This window comes from Rhagoletis zephyria, unplaced genomic scaffold (assembly GCF_001687245.7).
Source record: "Rhagoletis zephyria isolate East Lansing unplaced genomic scaffold, Rhagoletis_zephyria_1.1 Rzeph_scaffold_01835, whole genome shotgun sequence".
NCBI lineage: Eukaryota > Metazoa > Arthropoda > Insecta > Diptera > Tephritidae > Rhagoletis > Rhagoletis zephyria.
The window spans coordinates 45886-67411 of NW_016158919.1; the positions used below are offsets into that span (position 1 = coordinate 45886).

The following is a 21526-nucleotide window of genomic DNA, read 5'->3' on the forward strand; positions in this document are numbered from 1 at the left end:
GTTTTTATTAAATTCCTAGCATTTTTATCATATTTACTTACCTTCTAAACCTTCCCTGGACTTTCACAAATAATTCAAGACCAAAATTAGCCGAATCGGTCCAGCCGTTCTCGAGTTTTAGCGAGACTAACGAACAGCAATTCATTTTTATATATATAGACTAGCATTACCCAGTGGGCTTCGCACCACCATACATAAAATGTTTTTTTTATATCGCAAGAAATTTTTCATATTAAGTTTTCTTTATAGAACTCGTAAAATGTTTAAACAGTTGAATTAGTTGATTTTTTTCATTCAGCATACTTTCTAAAGATTCTGTACTTTTTTAAAATTTGATTGTGGTGGTCACCTATATACAGGTAAGGTGAAAGAGCCGATAAAAACTTGGCTCTACTGCTCTTTGTTCGGCATTTGCAGCAGGGAAGTAAACACGTTGGCCGTTTTCAAGATGAACTGCCAAATGTACAACAATCGGATGTCTGTCATGAATTGGAAACGATAAAATACGCCATACAGCTTCATTCGTACTAATATAGCGCCCCATTTGATACTGCAAAATTTCATCATGACTATTTTCAGGAGCCACTCCAAAAACAGCCATATCGCTGCCCTTATTCACATATTTGCAAATATATTTGATTGATTTTACAGAATTGCAATATTCTACATTTATGTGAGCGTTGAACATTTTTGACAGTATCGGTGAGTACGGAACTATCCACCGGTTATCGATTTCAACGTCTTGATTTTGAAGTTTAATTACAGTTGATTTACCGTTGTCTTCAGTTGATCGTCGACGATACTGTGGATATCCATCATCTCCTGTAATTGTTTCAGCAATCAATTGTTTTGGAAAACGTTTCGAACATTTGCCATCAATCATACAGGGTGAATTTCGATTAATATCACCACAGGGACCGTGAATCAAATTTTTTGTGACAACTTCGAATAATCCTGGGTCGATGGTTTGATCTGGAATTTCGGCCGATATGACAGTATCAATCATATCAGGTGTTATTTTGTGTACCAACCAAATCAAGATATGTGCGTGAGGTAAGCCCCTTTTTTGCCACTCTATGGTATACATAAAGCACCGCACTTCTCCAAATACGCGGAGTTTGACAATCAGATCCATTAATTTTTACAATTTTTGTTGAAATACACGGGCCGTTATGTCTGCCGATATTTTGGCACCTGACCATCAAATAAACAATCAGACACATCGACCCACTTCGGATTGCATGTAAATGTGATGAATAGATCCGGTCGGCCATAATTTCGTACATATGTCATCGCATCTTGGGTATATTCATGCATATGACGTGGGCTACCAACATATGATGATGGTAAAATTGTTAAACGGCCGATATCATTCACATCTGCATCATTGATTATTGCGTCACGCAAATGTATGTATTCCTCTGATCTCAATCGGGCTTGATTGTGACGGATGAAATTGAATCGCTCACTTTCAATTTTGGCGTACATATCGACGATATATTGATGCGAAAGTTGATTGCATCGCAAAATAAAATTGTTTTCTTGAGGGCGAATCATCAATCGATACGAATAAAAATTCATCGCACTGACGGTTTTCGTTGATTTTTGACCTGCAATACAAAAATTAATTAGCGTATGAAAATTATTTAAAAATCATATTTAAACAAAAATAAAATGTGTATGTACCAGTTGTTGGATTTATCATTGGTATGTTGATATGATAGCCATCGTCCCCTCTCCAAAACAAAATGGGGTATTGCAATGCATCATAACAGCGATGGAGTTCTGAAATACGTTGTAATTGCTCATTTCTACGATACAAAACAATATCTCGTGGCCGAAACTGTTCACCAACCACAACAATGGCTACTTCATCAATCGTTGGTACATTGAATCGTCTGGCGTGCTCCCCAATTGGTGTTTTATCGGCTTTTATTATGATTTTGTGGCCATCGGTGGGTATCCGATCGAGTGACACTTTGAACAATTTCACCAATTCATTGTGTTGATGGAACATTGTTTGCAATTCATTCACGATTGATCTTCTCGTATTCGTCGAAATTGCACAGCGCTGATTTAATTCACGATTCTCATCACCAATAAAATATATTTGCAAAAATTGATGGTCACCATCTGGGAATGGTAGCAAAGACCCAGCTCTATGGTATATTTGACCTTGAATCTGTAAAGTTCGAGAAATATATGTAGATAACGGATCTGAATTTTTAAAAACATCGAACACAGGGACGGCACATAAATTAAATATGATATTGTTTATTCCAAACGAAGTAATAACCTTAAACGTCGGCATAAATCCATCTCTTATAATATTTGTAGCTCCAAAAGATGTCATTTGAAAGCATGAATTGTATTTTTTAATGTTTAAGAGGAAATGCTTCGACGTTGGTGAATTGCCAAAAACCAATGAATGCAAAGGTTCTGGCGGAAGTTCTAGCACCGGCAATTTGACTTTCCCACCAGCACAGCACATACCAGGCGTTTCGTTTCTGAATTTAATTGCTTTGCAATGTATACATTCTATATTCATTTGGCCAATGTAGGCATGCATGCTGTAATCAATGGTGGCATCGTAATTGAAAGCCGCGCGTTCCATTTGACGTATATCATAAACGGACGTACGCCCACGACGGTTTCTTGGTGCTTCACTATTAACCGACTGATTTCTCCGTCTGTGTCGTTGTGTTTCCACTTCATTTCGTCGAACACGATCTTCTTCACTTTGTGATCTTCGATTTAACGCTGTAGCATTTGATTGACGTGAACGTCTGCCAATGTTTGCTCGTCTTGCACGTGGCATTCTTTCAGTACAGTATATTACTAATTGAATGTAAAAGCAAAACATTGAAAATTATTTCAAGAATAAATTATAAATTTAATTCAAAGTTCAATGTGTGTACGTGGTTAAAACAAACACATGGTTAACACTCACCAAAAGTATGTCTGTTCGCAATGAGAGCACGATATAAAAGAACTCAAAGCACATAAGAGAACTGTCAACTGAATTCCAACGACAGCAAATTAATATTAACATAATACACTTACAACCACAACAGTACAATAGAAACGCTCATAAGCGGCAGTGTATTTGTTGTTGTTTTTCCCATACAGGCATTTCGTATGAGAGGAAACCATTACTCACATAAAATGTCATAACTCAGGAGCGGCTGCACCGATTTCAATCAAACTTCACACAAACCACCTCCTCAAAGATAGAAAAGAACTCTAAACTTTTTGTGTCAATCGGTTCGGCGGTTCTTGAGTTATAAGATTACCAAGGAAATGTAACTTCTTTTTATATATATAGATATATATATCTTTGTAACTACGTATTAATTCTCAGGAGGTAAAAAATAAACTTAATTTTGGCTAACTTCAGTTGTTTACTATCTATCAGATTATTTTTATGTAGATTGATAAATCTTAAGTTTTGTCACAAATTAAATTTATGAACGCAACCATAATATTTGACATTTGACAACCAACAAATAGATCGATCCTTTATGTCGATCGATTCCTCTTATGACAAAGAGTGCATCCTTCTATCTTTGTGAGTGACGGTTACCGCTACGAGCGCGCGAACTTTCTTTACTTCGGTGATCCTTTGTGATAGTGATATTTCAAGTCACGATTGAGAGAATACAAAGGTTGCGCCGATCTCGGACCGCTATTCCTCTCTTAACGAATTTGACAGAATCGTTGTTTGCATGACGTCACACTTGTGCATCTTGTTTACGTTTTCCTTGCAACATTTTTTCTTCTTCTTCCATTCTTGCTCATGTTTTGGCATTTCTCTCTCGCAATTGCACCAGTGTGACGTCACATAAAAGCTATTCTCAAAAATCCTCTCTGATCGGCGCAATCTTGTATTCTATCATTCTTGATTTCAAGTTACGTGCTCTTTTTTTATCTTTTGTTATAGTGACACTTTACCGCTAAGTACGCGAGAACTTTTCTTATTTTATTTATGATGCCGAGGAGAACACCGCAGTCAATCAAATGTGCGAAGAGCTACCTCACCTGCTAACCGGACTGATGACCAGAGAGAGACAGATCGAGAAAATAGTCGTAGAATGCAACGAGTTCGTGCACACCAGACACAATAACAGTGAGCACGACATAATGAAATTGAGAGATCCCGCAGACGCAGTGCTCCTGTGATCCTGGAACGAGCTGCATTCCACTGTGATCCGGCAATAGATTATTATGCCGACAAATCGGTAACAATTGGGGAAATGACAATAATTTGTAAATATTGTAAGGCGTTAAAAAAAAGTCGTGAATCCACTAGATTATGTTGTGCTTGGGGCGAAGTAAAATTGCCACAATTGGTCCCACCACCAGATCCCTTACGGCGTGGCACCACCCATAGTCGTGGAAATTTTGAACACCTATGACTTCAAAACCGGCCGCTGTGGTGTAGTGGTAAGCAGTGCGCGCTTCCACTCCACAATGCCTGGGTTCAAACCCTGGTCAAAGCAACATCGCAAAAATATAGAAAAAAGGTTTTTTCTTAACAGCGGTCGTCCCTCGGCAGGCAATGGCAAACCTCCGAGTGTATTTCTGCCATGAAAAACAGCTTCTCATAAAAATACAATCGCCGTTCGGAGTCGGCGTAAAACTGTAGGTCCCTCCGCTTTGTGTGACAACATCAAGGCGCACGCCACAAATCGGAGGAGAAGCTCGGCCAAACACTAACATATGTGTAAGCGCCAATCTATTATTATTATTATGACTTCAAAACCATAAAGGCGCTGGCCCAATGCAGGCTTGCTTTGCACGCCTTACTTACTTTAATTTGCTTTGATTTACTTCAAAAACTCGTTTGGCCAAATGACGGCTTGGAACGCTGTCAAAGCTACCAGCTGCGTAGTTAAAAAATTAGGGTCTGTTCCCTTACACTATGAATAATTTTCCCACAAAATTCCAGAAAACTAAAAAAATATACAAACAATCTTTTGAGATTTATTTTTAAATTGATGCGAATTTGAATGCATTTCAAAGGAATAATAATAATTATACATATATAACTATAGGCACATTTATTAAAAATTAAAAAAAAATCCAATTCTTCAAGAGACGACTGACCAGTAGTTTGACATCATAAATATCGCTAGCTAGCAAGAGAAATTAAGGATTAATGTACTTGTTTTATTTTTTCTTATTTATAAGGCAAATTTTCTAAGTCCAGAAGAGGCCCCGAAAATCCGATAATGCCAAAATAATACGAAATCTTTTAATAAAGAACGAATCCTTTTGATTCGTATGGAGTTTTGCTTTGCTTTAAACACGCAAAATGTTGTATTCAAAGTTCCTGTAAAATTTGTGAAAATGGACTTAGCAACTTTTCAGCCAGCGATATGTTAAATTTAAATACGGAAACATAAAATCATTTTTATTATACTTTGAATTACTTATATTATATATATATTTTTTAATTACGTAAAAAAAATTTTGTACATAAAAGTATGCAGCAGTTTGTTTGAAATGATTTAGAACGGGAACATACCTTTTTGTCAAAAGCCTACGAAACGCTTTCAAATAAAACATTTGCCTATTTGAAACTTTGAAACGCTTAAAGCAAGTGAAGCAAAGCTGCCATTTGGCCAGCCTTCATACATTTTAGTATATTCCAAATAACTTTTGACAGTTCTCAAAGCGAGGCAAGCAAAGCAAGCCTACATTGGGCCAATACCTTAAGTCATATGAACTTGAAATTTGGTATGCAGGCACAGCTACGCTAGGTGCTTATAGTAAGGTATATATGAATGAGTTTATAAAAGGGGGCGTGGCACATCCCGTAGGCGTGGAATTTTTTAAAAGCTATACCTTCGACACCTTAAGTCACATGTACTTTAAATTTGGTATGCAGGTATAGCTGTGGTAGGTGCTTATAGTATGGTGTATATAAGTGAGTTTGTAAAAGGGGGCGTGGCACATCCTATAGGCGTGGAATTTTCTATCAGCTATAACTTCGACACCATAAGTCAGATGAACTGAAATTTGGTATGCAGACATATCTATGGGAGGTGTTTAGAATAAAGTATATATAAATGTGTTAGTAAAAGGGGGATAAATATGTATTAGACCACTCGGATATTAAAAACTGTGTTTTTTTTTAAACTTTAAAGTCTTTTGATCATTTTGAAATGTAAAGATTAAATCATTTTATTGATCCCGCGATGCTGTTAAACGAAACATGTGCAGGTATGTATAATGAATCAAACTACTTCTGAAATAAGCATTCTACCGGAAAAGTGCGGCTATACTAAAGCAACTAAGCGAATAGGAAGCTAAACGGAATCTACCATAGTAGACTAATTTTATTTTAAAAATTCTATCGTTACCTTAATTCATTTTATATTAGTAATGGAACAAAAGTTTTAGTACAGAAATTGAAGATAAATATATAGTAGTTGAAGAAAATAATTTTTCTCCTCCAATTTGGGCTGAACTGAATACTTGTATTACTGTTTTATATTTTGATTTGTTTACCCCGAACGACGTCGGGTGCTCTGCTAGTATATTCATAAATTAATTAAGTAAAACGCGTTTATAAATTTGTGTATACGTTTTAGCACTTTTCTCAAACAAACAGAAATAACAATGGCTGACAGAAGAGCAAATGTGTGCTGCCATACGTTTTAAAAGTAAGTACGCCACTATTAAGGGATTTTATTTAAACGCGGCCAACACAAAACGGAGTTGTGCGTAAAATCGTCATATTTATATGGCAACCGTGTTCTAACGGTATTTGTTATATTCTCTTCTTCTTTTTTCGCTTGAAGAAGCTGGCAATGCGTTTTTTCGCGTCTTTTCTGTGCTTTTAAATATTTTATAGTAAGAAATATAAATAAATTTCTTGAGATGAGTGATACCGAGTATGGTAAGTTTTCTTTTCCTTGCATTTATTTCAATATATTCTATATTATAATTTTTACAGAATCCGATAAGCGCAGGGGCAGCAAGACCCAAGCTGCTAACCTCAGAGGGGTATCAGGCCATGTGGAATTTGCGCAAACTTGGGGACAGACTTGGCACCGTTGCGCAATGTATTCAATTTGCAGAGGAGAACGTCCTGCTTTTGTGTAGCAAACTATGCTCGACGCATAGGACGCCAATGTCTGTCCTCAATAAAGGGAACACAGAGCTGGGCAGTTTTTCTTGCCGGAGGGGGCAATGTCGCACCAAATCGGTTTCCCGGGCCAAGGGAACATGGTTTGAAAATGCGCGTGTATCTATATATTTTATATGACTTGTTGTTTTGCGCAACTCTTCAACCACCATACGGTGCGGCTCGAAAATTACGTTGGAGGTCCTTTATCGAGCCCAAAAATCACAGACTGGAACAGTTATTGTCGCGAGAGAATAGTTTTATACCAGCTTGACCAGCAGCAAATTGCAGCCAAAATTGGCGGTCCGGGAAATGTCGTCCAAATAGACGAAAGTAAATTTGGGAAAAGAAATTTCAACAGGGGTAATATTAATTTAAATAGTTGGTTTATTTTTATTAAATACTTCCAATTTTCATTTTATTTGGTTTTATTTTTTTAGGGAGGAGAGTTGATGGCATGATTGAAGACGGCAGCGAAGATCTTCGCTTGGAGGTGTGTCCGGAAAACGGTGCTCATACCTCTAATTCAAAAGCACGTAGCGGAGGAGTCTACCATACGTACCGACTTTTGGAGGGCGTGTGATTGCCTGTTGGATTTCGTATGAGCACCAGAAGGTAAACCACAGCGATCCGAACAACCCGTTTGTAGCGCCAGATGGGACCCACACCTAAAGAATAGAATCCCAGTGGAGAATAGTGAAACCGTTTTTTTTTTCAAAGAAAACTACAACAATCGATAACATTTTGCGGATTCAGTAGTGGAATTCTTATGGCGTAAAGCCATTCTGAAAAACAGGGAAGACCCTTTTACAAAATACACTTACAAACCGTATTATTTCCGTTTTTATTGTTTCTTTTTTTTTTAATATACTCCCATATATATCGAAAAATTTTAATAAAAAATCACGCGATTTTCTATTAAAAATTTTTTCCTGCGGCGCTTTTTATTATAAAATCGATACTTCCATAAATTATCCAAATTTTTAATACAAAATCGCGCGATTTTTATAAAATCGATACTTCGATAAATCGCGCTATAAATAATTACAATTTTTAATAAAAAATCGCGCGATCATTATGTAATTTTTTTATTGCCTCCGTTTTGTTTTTTGTTTGCATTTTTTTGGCATGTATGGCAGCACCGACATTTCAGCTCAATTGTTGTACAAAGGAAAAGGTGAGGTTGAGTTCGGTATTTTTTACAACTTTAAATGCGATTTACTTCAAAACTATAAGCCTCCGGAGGGTGGGGTCTTGAGATTAAAATCTAAAAAAGCTCCTCTATACTCACTAACATTTTTTTTTCAAAGTCTGGATCCGTTTTAGAAAATTTTCCACATGAAACCAAATTAAAAAGTACAATTCGATTTAGTTTATGTGTTTGTTTTATTTGTAAAAATATATTGTCGAATATCTATATATAAATAGGCAAGCATGAATTAATTGGGAACAATTTTCTCCTATGTTTCTTAACTGATTCGAATGATTGTTGCTTTGTTGGAAAGGTGTTTCGGAGGAGGAGTGCACAAACTTTTAACTTTTCCGATACATGGCGCAGGGGTCGAGCTATACAAAAAAAATCGCATTTATAGTCCGATGTGCTTCAAACTCAGAATATACATTCGCTACATAAGGATAAATACACCTGCCAAAAATGAGCCTGATAGCTGGCTCCAAAGCCGAGTTATGTCAAATTCAGTTCCATGCAATATGTTCTCATATATCTTTTACATTAATACGCAAACATAATTTTTGTCGTACACTTTTGAGGTACTTAATCCCCATTGATTTTCATGAAGCTCATATCAAAAGAAATGTGGGGTGGTGTAGATGTGCCGAATTTAGTTTTTAACCCTCTAAGAGCCACTTTGAGCAAAATATTTAAAACAAAAACTATTTACAGTCCTGATTGGAACAAGTTCAGCCCGAATATCAGTTAGAGAAGCACTTTTGAGGTACTTAGTCCCCATTGATTTAAATGAAACTCATATCAAATGAAAGATGAGTTAGTGTAGATGTGCCGAATTTAGTTTTTAACCCTCTAAGAGCCACTTTGAGTAAAATATTCATAAACACCTATTTACAGTCCTGATTGGTACAAGTTCAGCCCGAATATCAGTTAGAGAATCAACATGACATCTTCTTATATATTAATCGCAAACATGATTTTTGTGGTACACTTTTGAGGTACTTAATCCCCATTGATTTAAATGAAACTCATATCAAATGAAAGATGAGTTAGTGTAGATGTGCCGAATTTAGTTTTTAACCCTCTAAGAGCCACTTTGAGTAAAATATTCATAAACACCTATTTACAGTCCTGATTGGTACAAGTTCAGCCCGAATATCAGTTAGAGAATCAACATGACATCTTCTTATATATTAATCGCAAACATGATTTTTGTGGTACACTTTTGAGGTACTTAATCCCCATTGATTTAAATGAAACTCATATCAAATGAAAGATGAGTTAGTGTAGATGTGCCGAATTTAGTTTTTAACCCTCTAAGAGCCACTTTGAGTAAAATATTCATAAACACCTATTTACAGTCCTGATTGGTACAAGTTCAGCCCGAATATCAGTTAGAGAATCAACATGACATCTTCTTATATATTAATCGCAAACATGATTTTTGTGGTACACTTTTGAGGTACTTAATCCCTATTGATTTAAATGAAACTCATATCAAATGAAAGATGAGTTAGTGTAGATGTGCCGAATTTAGTTTTTAACCCTCTAAGAGCCACTTTGAGTAAAATATTCATNATCCCCATTGATTTTCATGAAGCTCATATCAAAAGAAATGTGGGGTGGTGTAGATGTGCCGAATTTAGTTTTTAACCCTCTAAGAGCCACTTTGAGCAAAATATTTAAAACAAAAACTATTTACAGTCCTGATTGGAACAAGTTCAGCCCGAATATCAGTTAGAGAAGCACTTTTGAGGTACTTAATCCCTATTGATTTAAATGAAACTCATATCAAATGAAAGATGAGTTAGTGTAGATGTGCCGAATTTAGTTTTTAACCCTCTAAGGGCCAATGTGAGAAAAATATTTAAAAAATCTATTTACAGCCCTGATTGGTACAAGTTCAACCCGAATATCAGTTAGAGAAGCAGCCTGCCATCTTATATATTACGAGCAGACCCAGCGAACTTCGTTCCGCCCAAAATTAATTTTTTTTATTGAAACGCTTTTGGTCTAACGTTTTCACCAACAATTCACGTTTACGATTTTCATTGGCACATTCATCTGCTAAGATTATGGTTTGGTAGTCATTTGCCACTTTAAATAACCTAACGAAAGTGTTATGTCCGTGAAGAAGTTCTTGAAATTCTTCACTTGTGCAGCATTTCATAGTACGGTTCATCGCAAAATGAAATAAATTTGAAGAACTTTTCCTCTTCACTCCCTGGCGGCAACTTTAATCCGGTTCTATAGTGAATCAGTCCTAGAAGCTTTATAGTATAGTTATTGGAAATTTCAAAATGGGAGCGTATCATTGTTCTACAGAAATGCAATATACATATAATTATTTCAGACGAAATACCGTACAAGTTTAAATGCATAATAATATTGGAAAATCGCATCCATTGGGGCAATCGTTACACAGGAGAGTTCGATATACTCAATTGTGCAACAGGTCGATTTATTCTGACATTCACGGCAACTTTTCTCACTTGGCGATTTTTAGTAATAACTCGACTCCATCGCCACCTGGTAGCACTTTTTTGCAATAGTATTGCTCTTACCTTTACCAATACATATTTTAAATATTAGCCAAATCAGATCATAACTAAGATTTTTAGTAATAACTCAACTACAACGCCAACTGGCGGGTTAAATTGTGAAACTAAACCATCCAGAGACCCGCTCGAGTACACAAAACAAGTCTCGTTAAAATCCGGACACCCATTTAGGAGGATGTCAATCACGAACACACCTACAGAAGAATTATAAATACATTCAAAGATAGCTAAAAGTCGGTACGTTTTCTTTTTACAATAGCACCAATTGTTCTCAAGGAGTATGCGATTGATTTCATATACCTCAATACCCAGTTCCAGAGATATGCAGTATGAAAAATTTGGTTTGAACGGGAGGTGCCACGCCTCCTTTTCAAATAACCCCACTTTTTCTCTATGACATCTCCGTACCAATTTTAATATTCTATCATGAATACTTCCAGAGATATGCAGTATGAGAAATTCGGTTTGTATGGGAAGTGCCACGACCCCTTTTCCAATAGCTCCAATTTTTATAGGAGAGTATCCGATTGATTTTAAATATCTCCACACCATGGTCCAATACTCTACCATGAATATTTCCATAGATATGCAGTGTGAAAAATTCGTTTAGTATGGGAGGTGCCACGCCCCCTTTATATATCGAAATGCGGTTTATCCTATAACCATCCTTGGGACGTATGCGGCAGGTGTCCGAAATTTGAAAAAATCGCTTCAGCTGTTCTCGAGCGAACACAAAAGACTGGCTTTCAGAATATATATTAGTATACATAGATTACGCAATCGAAGTCCCATACAAATCTAATTCTCCCTTCTGTTCCAATGAATTATAAAATTATTTAACCGAAGCTATATAACCCCATGATTCAATAATTAAAGGTTTGCTCCTTATTGACATTAGAGTTTTGACACTCCCTTAGCTCCCTTACAAAAACTTTGCACACACACACGAACCCACACACAATGCTTTGCTAAGGGTGCCGATTTTGTCAAGAGGGAGCGAGAAAACTGCTTTTTGAGCAAACCTTTTATTATTGAATCATGATATAACCCCACCTAACAATATTAGTGACTTAGACGAACAAGAGGTGCTGATGGACCTTGAAAACGTCACAAGCAAACTAAAAAAGTGTATGAAATAAGTGATGTGGTCGAATTTCGACCACCGGGCGATACTAGTTAACTTAATTTCTCAAGCTTTTTCAGAGCTACTGAGCTCAGACAGTTCTTTTAATCTCTCATCGGGATCTGAATTTCCGTCCCTAAAAACAAACGCCTCAGCGCCGTTTGGTCTTTCTACATCCATTCCTAGATGCTGCTGGAGTCCCACGTTGGCGTTGCACTGTATTTCAACACTGTAGCCACTGACTCCACAGTCGGCCTAAGCGCACTGGCCTCAAATCTTTTCTTCTCTATCCACATAGCGCTAAAAGGTTTTTTTCTTCTTTATTTTCACCGACTTTTTTATTTTGCACCACAGCTAACAATGAAGTTAAATTTTCTTTGATGTATGTATGTATGTACATACCCTGTGGGAAAATCTCTAGTTCTGAGCTGGTGCGCTTCTAGTACATTTAGACCCAGTACTGGTTCGCGTTAAATCTCTTTTGAATGCAAGCAACTGGCGAATTTAACATGTCCTAGGAGATGTCCTAGGAAGTGTCAATTGCCCCCCGCTGCATCCCTTTTTCGATAGTTCCGAACTAGTCCTAAATTCTATAGTTCCGGACCAGTTCTAAAATCAACAGAATAAAGAAAAAAGTATCATGATTTTTCAATCTTTTTGGTTCTTCCGTGTGTGCGATTTTAAGTTATTTTGGAAGAAATGTGTTTTCAATTTGAAATTAAATTTGTTTGAATGATTGTAAGAAATGTACGTTTACATACCTTTAGCTGTAGCTGAGTTCGCAGAGGTGCTCGCTGTTATTTCTTAGATTCCAGACGGTCCCAAGATGTTAAAATGTTAACATAAATTTTAGTTTTGTATTACCAGGCTATAAAGACCTAGTACGGAACTAGAAATTTGATTCACTAGTCCGCGGTTTCCCTGCAGGGTATGTATGCGATAGGCATGGGTAAGCGCGGCATGGCAGCGCGGCGCAATTGCCTTAACACCCAATATATGAAAAGCGCTATCGCCATTAGCACAAAAGGGGTCAAATGAATATTTAAATGGCACTTAAGTTTAATTGTCGATTGTTGTTTAAATGCCATTGAATAATGGAAGTTAATCAACAATCTCTACTTAAATAGGCCATCTGAAATTGGACCTTAAGCTCGTAAAAGCCTCCTAAACCTCGTAGAGATAATAAATTTACGATTCTCATAAAAGAACTGTCAAAATTTGTATGGGGCTCAATTTACGAGCCGCTCGTAAAATTACTAGGCAAATTTGATGCGGAAATGGCCTGTTAACTTCAGTGTTACCGAGGGGCCGACATTTTTATACTAAAATGTATGATTAAATAATAGTGGTATTCATCTAAACCGATAACTTTATCAAGCAGATAATCTTATAAATTTACGCACTCTGTTACATGAACAACCCATACTCTCTTTTCGTTTATACTTGCGACAATAGTCGTGTTTTCTTTGGTTATCGAGCTCAGTATCAGTAACTTTATACTACTAGCAGAGGATAAATAAATTGTAGAAACTAACTCACTAAGGGCCGTTTTCTCAAGTAATCTGTAACTTTAAAGCTCACTTTATATTTAAAGGTTGCATTAAAATGTATGGTTGTGTCTAAAATAAAGCATTTTATTATAGGTTTTAAATTGGTCTACAACGAAGAAACATATGTACATACGTCAAAAACCGATAATGGAAATGCCTAACACAGTTTTATCTTTAATCCAACCTTTGAATATAAATTGAGCTTTAAAGTTAAAGGTTACTTAAGAAAACGACCCTAAATGGGAAAAAATTTTATTTACGAGATAATATCTATTTAAATAAACATACACATGACATCAAGGCGATTTATTTGAAGCAAGTTAAAAGAAACAATGGCAGAATGTCTGTTTGTGTATGAATTCACTTGTCACGGCTACCAGTGTGAGGCCAATTCATCAGTGAAATAAAACAAACAGAACGGATAATAAATTGAACCAGACCTCTATCAGGATCATATCGTTGTTGTTGAATTTGCGTGTAAAATTTTTATGCGGATCCTGATTATTGCCCAGAAAACATAGCTAGAAGTGCGACAGAGTTGCATTGGCTTCAGTTTATCAAGTTTATTCAGTGAAATCGCTGGAGAAATTTATCAGAAATGTGTAAACGAATTCCATACAAAATTTTGACAGTTCATTTGTAGGGTTTACACAATTATAAGTTCATACGGTTTACAATGCATTTATAAGGTTTGATGAATACCCTTAATGAAAATAAATGAAAAAAATAATACGCGAATAAAATTAATGAATTTCATCTACTAGTTAGTATTTACTTACGTTTTCTGATAATTTACGGCATTTTTAATTGTATTTTAGCCAAGAGTGATAGAGACAAGACGGCGGGATGTTATGGAAAATACTACGAAACAAAAATTGCTCCACAAAATCCTGGTTGATCTGTCAAACAGTAAATTTACGCACCTATTTACAGCTTTTCACATAGGGGGCGTTCCCATAAAAGCCTCGTAAGCTTACGAGTTTTACACAGTTTAAGACTTTACGAGTTTAAGGGAATCCCCTAAAAGAAGCACATGAGGCACACACATAATTCGCCTTAACTCTTTGAAAAATTACACGTACTTTGTTTTTGCTTTTAAGTGGTGAGAACGTAAGAAATCTAGTATCTTGGCAAATTTAAACCTTTAACTTGAGAATATCGTGACATTTAATACATTCCTAGCAAATAAATTCGGTTGGCAGTACAAGCGATGCTCAGAAATAGTAGACATGACATGACATGTGTATGACACGGTATGACGATGGGTACTGTGGTGATACTCGGATGGCACCGTGTTCAAATCAGTACACTGCGCTATTGCGCCGAGTTAGTGCGCTGACACCGCAGGAGGCGCCGACGTTATTGAGCTAGCGCCATAAAAATTGCGTTACTACCCAGGGCTAGTATGCGAGCGTACAATCGATACTTTCTTTTCGATATGGTCAGCCGTTTTTTGCAGGGGTCCTTGTACTTGTATCCAACAAGGTATCGATACCTACTCAGTATCGGAAAGGTATCGACTACTTGTACTTAGAACTACGATTTTGCATAATTTTCAAAGTTATTGGCGCATATTCATAGTCATATTTAGTTCACAACTAAGTCGAAACTATCCTACTTACAACTAAAGCTATTCATAGTCGCCTTAGTTTCGACTTTTCTTGCTAATTACCAACTTAAAATTTAGTTTCGGCTGCAGCTGCAATTAAGTCGTAACTAGGAAGAAGTACTTCATTAAATTAAGGGGAAAAAAGACGAAGTATGTAAAAATTAAGTTGGCAGAGCGTGATTTTGATAATATTGAATGATCTCCAATTGAAATTTACAAAGAGCGATCCATTTGAATCGGAAGTAGAAATTAAATGCATATTACAATTCGAATAAGGCTGCATCACAATTTTATAATTGGAATGATTTACATATATAAATGCTCAAATAATAAGTCAGTTTCAAGCTTGTTCTTTTAAAGCACGTTAGTGCATAAAATTTAGATATGTGTTTGTATGTTTCACAGCATGCTTTCGATAAACATCGACTTCACATCATTGAGGTAGTTCTGGCTATTTCACACAATTAACAAGAAACTTATACCTTATTCTTTTGCATAACCATGCAATGAAAGTAAAAATTACATAAATGGATGATCAAACTTGATATTATTTAATAAAAATGTAATTTTTCCAAAATATCGTAAAGAAAAATCGATAAATTTTTACACTCATTTTCCAATATATTGCAATACGATATATCGTAAAACTAAGTTAAAACTACTTAGTAGATGTCTGAAATGAGACTATGAATAGAAGTGAGTTTTAGTTGATAGTTAAATTTAAGTTGCAACTTTATTAGTTTCGACTTAGTGGCTGGACTATGAATACGCGCCATTGTATATTTTTTTAACAAGATTATTTGTCTTTTAATATTTTTTTATACAAAAATTTAAGACAACAATTATTTCTGTATAGCATTTGATTACATTAGAATACATTTTTACAAGATTAATAGATAAAGTTTTTTCATATAAAATAAATTTAAGACAAGAACTCCTTTGATAGGAACAAATGCAGAATACCAAGAATTCTCAAATTAAAAATCTTCATATGTGGATCGATAGAGATCATTGAGGTGAGCGTAGCGGTGTATTTTTTTTTTTTTTTTTTGGGGAAACAACCACTACAACAATTTTTATATGTCAAAGTTCAAACTAGGCATTTTTTAAATCAATATTTCTCGAAAACTTTTTCATAAGAAATTTTGATGTCATTCAATAGAGAGTTTAATTCTCTTTAATTTGATATACATATGTTATATATATCTTTTATAGTTTTCACAAAAATCTAATTAATGTGAAAAAAGTATACAGTGGTTTTGCGTATAACTTCTTTCTGCGTAGGCGAGCTTCGGCCGTACTTATGGATCGGAACCCTCACTAAGTGGCATTCCTCTTTCTGTATTGCCAGAAAAAGGGGCCGAAGTATTTCTGCGTAGAACTTCTTTCTGCGTAGGCGGCCTTCAGCCGCACTTATGGATTATAACCCTCAGTAACAGCCCTATTTGCGTGCAATGACAAAACTCGCCGATATAACTATTATCATGTTTATAATCCATTGTCACATTTAGGCATGCAGAGAGCAATTTGAAAGCTCCAACAGTGACAATTGCAGTAATTTTTGTGATGACCTATTGAGTACGTGACAACGCTAAAACATATGTTAATATTTTAAATTTTATTAGTTTTGCAGAAAAAATTAAAAAAAAAATTGATTAAATGAAAACTGTGAAACCATTTGATTTGCCTAAAAGTATGTTCACGTACAAATATTATCACAATCAAAGCTCGTTTTTTAATCACCCCGGTTACACAGGCAAATCTTAGATTATTAGCCGAAAGTTTATGTTTCTTCTCAGTGCCACCGTGGTCACTTTTTTCTGCTATATAAAGCAATTTAAATACGTTTTGAATTAATATTTTATTAAAACGACCTTTACAAACCTCTTTTCCTTGCTAGCGTCCAATTTTTTATACTTTTACATATGGCATTTCTCCTCTTCTTCGCAAAAATAATCGATAAAAGCAGGTTGGACACCGAAAAGTTATCGGTTAAATCTGAAATTATTTTATACTTACAGATTAACAAGGGACAAATTTTGTATGGCTAAACTCTTTTCCTAATTACAGATTAAGGAGTTGAGCTCGAAAATGAGGATAATCTACTAATATGTGAACCTGGTATAAATAGGTGTATTAAAAAGTTATTATTTGCGTTTGCATATCATAATAGTATCCATTGCAGAATATTCATTACGGAGAAAATAATTATATGCGCGGCTATTATTGTGGAGCAAGGATAAATTACACAGAGATGAAGACTTCTGAGGTAACTCCGAGACAACGGTTTGTTGGGACAGTTTTTACCTGTTTGCAGATCGGGTTGGTCTTTACAATACAGCACATCGTTTGCAGCTGCTCTTCTGTGATGCGTTCACATTTTCCACGCCTGTTAATACACGAATTCATAAAATCAATTTTCCTATTATAAAATTACTCACATTTCCGGCGTTTCGTAATCCATTGCGGTGTAATTTATTTTAAGGAAATGCAGTATGTAGCAGTGGCAGTTAAAAAGAACAAATTAAATGTAAACAAAGAACAGCTGTTTCGCTACAGAGAAACTTTCGCCGCAATTTGCAAAAATAACGAGCTTTTCGCTTGTCATTATTGACTGTGCATACCTATGACTACAGTTGATGATACGATAATGACAATTGACGACTGTGACAGCACGCGAATAGGGCTGTAAGTAGAATTCTCCTTACTGTGTTGCGACGAAAAGGGGCTAAACACCTTTCTGCGTAGGCGGCCTTCAGCCGCACTTAGGGATAATAACCCTCACAAAGTACAATTCTCTTTCTGTGTTGCGAAGAAAAGGCGCTGAACACCTTTTGCAGAGAACTCCTTTCAGCGTAGGCTACGGTGACCATAAATATGGATTCAAAATGAAGGACAATTTTTCAAAAATATGCCTACATATATTTACGTAGTATAAAAATATCAAAAGAGTATTTATGATTCTAAATTCTTAATACATTTTAAACTTTAAAAACGAATCACGTTTTCTTCATCGATATTAATCTTTTTTTACATGAATATTTATAAAAGTATAGTAAAAAATATTATAATTACAATAGCTTACACGAGAAGTGAAAATCTTTAAAAGATTATTTATATAGGCAAATTTTGAGTCATTCAAAACAAAAACAATGGGCCGTATGAATAAAAATAAGTAATTACTTTTGCTTAAAATCTCATACCTTTTACTTCAATTTTGTTTGAGAAAATCAAGTAAAAGGTCTGAAATTTTAGAAAAAGCAACTACTTATTTTTATTCATACGGCCCAATACCCTTTTTTTTTTTTTGTACTTTTCGCAGTTATTTGTCAAAAATCGACGTCATGAATCGACGTAAACGACGAGTTACAAAGGTATTTATGTACCATTTACAAAAATATATAATTTGTGCAGATTGCGCTTCATAGCATCTACATTTCTAATCCGATTTTCATTATCTTTGGCTCAAAATTTACTGTAATGATATATATTCTTTATAGAATTTTTAAACTAATGAAAAAAATAATCAAATAAAACTGTGTATTTGATTGAAACTCTCACTTTTTTCGACTTTGACGACAAAATGCTAATGGTCGCCTGTAGCACTAATAATTTTCATTGAAGTCGCCACAAGTTTATATATTTTGGTAAGAGGCACATCAATACCCTTCGAGCTGTAAGTCGCTTACGTTGATTGGGAGATTTTTTCATGAGATATTGAAGAAAAGCTACGAAAAGTACCAAAAAACGCTTTTTTGAAAAAATCCATCCATTGTCCGATAATTTTAAAATAACGAATAAAATGCGGGACAAATGCAGGACACTTGGAAAAAATCAGTACATTTTCAGGTTTTTTAGGTTTGAAAAAATACGCAGGACAGACCTTTGAAAAACAGTACGGTCCTGCAAAAAACAGAACGGATGGTCACCGTAGCGTAGGCGGACTTTGGCCGCACTTACGGAGTATAACCCTCAGAAAGTAGAATTATCTTCCTGTGTTGCCAAGAAAAGGCGCTGAACACCTTTTCCAGAGAATACTTTTCTGCGTAGGCCGCACTTATGGATTATAAAAGGTAAAAATATGTATACCAAATTAAAGAGAATTAAGTTCTCTATCGAATGGCATCGAAGTTTTCTAAAACCATGAAAAAGTTTTAGAGAAATATTTATCTAAGAAGTGCTTAATTTGAATTTTGATCTTTAATAATTGTTATAGTTGCTGTTTCCCCCAAAGAAAATATACCGATACGCTCACCTCAATGATCTTTATCGATCCCCGTATGAATTTTTTTAATTTGAGAATCGTAGGTATTTTGCATTTAGCATTTATGCTCTTTGTTATATTTCCCAAAAACATCAACTTTTCCAAGTGTTTTCCTGAAAGGCGGTTTCGAGATTTTGATATAGTTGTACCTGTTTCTGAGAAAAGCTCTCGCAAGGGACATATGTCCCAACAACCATTGTGTATAGACGGGCTTACTTATGTAGCTGCGGAATTGTAGTGCGCATATCTTGCCGTTCCTCTAATGTAGGGATGCCCAAATCAGCACATATGTGTCGCGGGCGACTGCGTGTGCAAAGCTTTGCACAGCGGTGCTAGGCAAGCGGGGAAGCAAAAAGATATCGGAAGGGGAAAACGAAGTCAACAGAATAGTGAGATTGTATGTGTGACAGTGATGGAAAATGAGTGTGCAATGTGCCATTTTCAGCCCTTTCGGAAGCAGTCGGCACCTTTAGCACAATCGATTGATTTTCGGCACTATTTTTGCATAACTCAATGCAACTAATAAATATTTCTTTCGGATCCGCAATTAAAAATATTTTTTTTACATTTAATCGTATGTGCTTAAACTGATAAATGATATAAACATAGAAATGCAAGCAGAAGAATCTCGCTTCCACATTCTGCATATGCGCTTAACATTTTTGTCGAAACAAATTTGTCGAAATTTCATCTCTAAAGCAAATATTAAATCTCATTTAATATATACTTTAGATTTAAATAATCATTTTTAGTAGTGGGCGAGTCCGACATGTTTAAATGATCGAGATAGTACATTCAATTCGCGTAGATTTTTGAGAACTTTTTTCGTTGAAGGTGTTGCACTTTTTCTTCCATACTGTAATTTTTGTACATCCAATTTGTATAAAGAAAATGCAAAAAAAATATTAAAAATCAACATGAATTCTTAGCTGCACTTTCACTTTATAATACTAAAATTGAATCGACTATAAAACTGCATTCCGTCAGTTGGTGTCGAACACTCATGCGGTGAGGATGTGAAGTGTGTCAATTACTTCTATTTCTGCAGGATCGCCATTAGGTAAATTGCATTTCCTAAGATTTTTGCAAAATAAATAGCGATGAGGGATATTTCACCCACCGGTGATAAGAAATCGCAATCACCATAACGCACATCACTAATATTACTGTTCACAATCACGTTTACATTCAAAATTACAATTCATAATTTCGTTGTGTAGCAAATATGAAATATAGGTATATCCATTTACTTAAATGTAAACGGATTAAGAATCAAAGTGCTACAAGAGATTTGAGCGTTTGGTACAAAGAGTATTTTTGATGTTGAAATCATGCTTAAAATCGGCAAATTGTACTTTTGGACTTTTTAAAATTAATTGTACTGAAAAAAGTACAATTGTACTTAAAATATCAACCCTGTTTCACTGGCGTGACAAAGTACTTGCTGCAGCGATGCCAGATTTGAGCGTACCCAATTTTTTACCGATAATAACTCATGCGAGGGATTTGGGTATTGGGCATTTTACAAGCCTATTAGGAAGTATACATATCTGTGTTCGTATAGAATAGTAGCTTATGTCGGAAGACTGGCTTTAGTATAATGAACCATTCGCAGCATACGATTGCGAAAGACTCACTGGCGCCGAGTCGTTGAAGAACTCTTGGAAAATAAACGTAAAAGCGGCAGTTGCGATGCCAGCAAGTCAATATTCGTATAAAGTCTCATAAAAAAATTCCTTGTGGTTTAAAGAATATAGGAAATGGTTCATTTTACTAAAGCCAGCCTCCCGATATAAGCTACTATTTCATACGAACACAAATATATTCGTCTACAAATAATGTTGATTATTTTAATTAAGTCCTAAGATAAGTTTGTGAATCTTATCAGTGTTCTATGTAAGAACCAAAAATCAAACCCCTCGCCAATTAGAACTTTTGCTTTAAAAGAAAAATATACATAGCGCATTTACTCAATACTTGGTCGGGCATCACTGTTTGAGCATTGACGTGCTCAGCTCACTGTTGCCAGGGTCGCGCATTTTGCACTAAATTTAGTGCTTTTGGGAAACCAAAAAGCCAAAATAATTGGAATTCAATG

The 21526-nt window shown here is 35.5% G+C and overlaps 1 protein-coding gene across 3 annotated transcripts in view; it reads right to left on the bottom strand.

The window, feature by feature from the left end:
- Nucleotides 1-1164: 1164 nt before the first annotated feature.
- Nucleotides 1165-21526, bottom strand: part of LOC108365312 (uncharacterized) — a 25570-nt gene continuing 5208 nt past the window's right edge. Inside the window, exons 3-5 of one of the 3 annotated variants that reach the window (XM_017619312.1) lie at nucleotides 2297-2838; nucleotides 1687-2182; nucleotides 1165-1610 (exon numbers count right to left, since the gene is read on the bottom strand). In XM_017619312.1, the coding sequence (XP_017474801.1) occupies nucleotides 1171-1610; nucleotides 1687-2182; nucleotides 2297-2818 (1458 nt within the window). In that variant the 5' untranslated portion in view covers nucleotides 2819-2838 and the 3' untranslated portion in view covers nucleotides 1165-1170. Of the gene's footprint in view, nucleotides 1611-1686; nucleotides 2839-2950; nucleotides 3377-21526 lie in introns of those variants that run through there. The other 2 variants (XM_017619311.1, XM_017619310.1) reach the window with 2 other exon arrangements.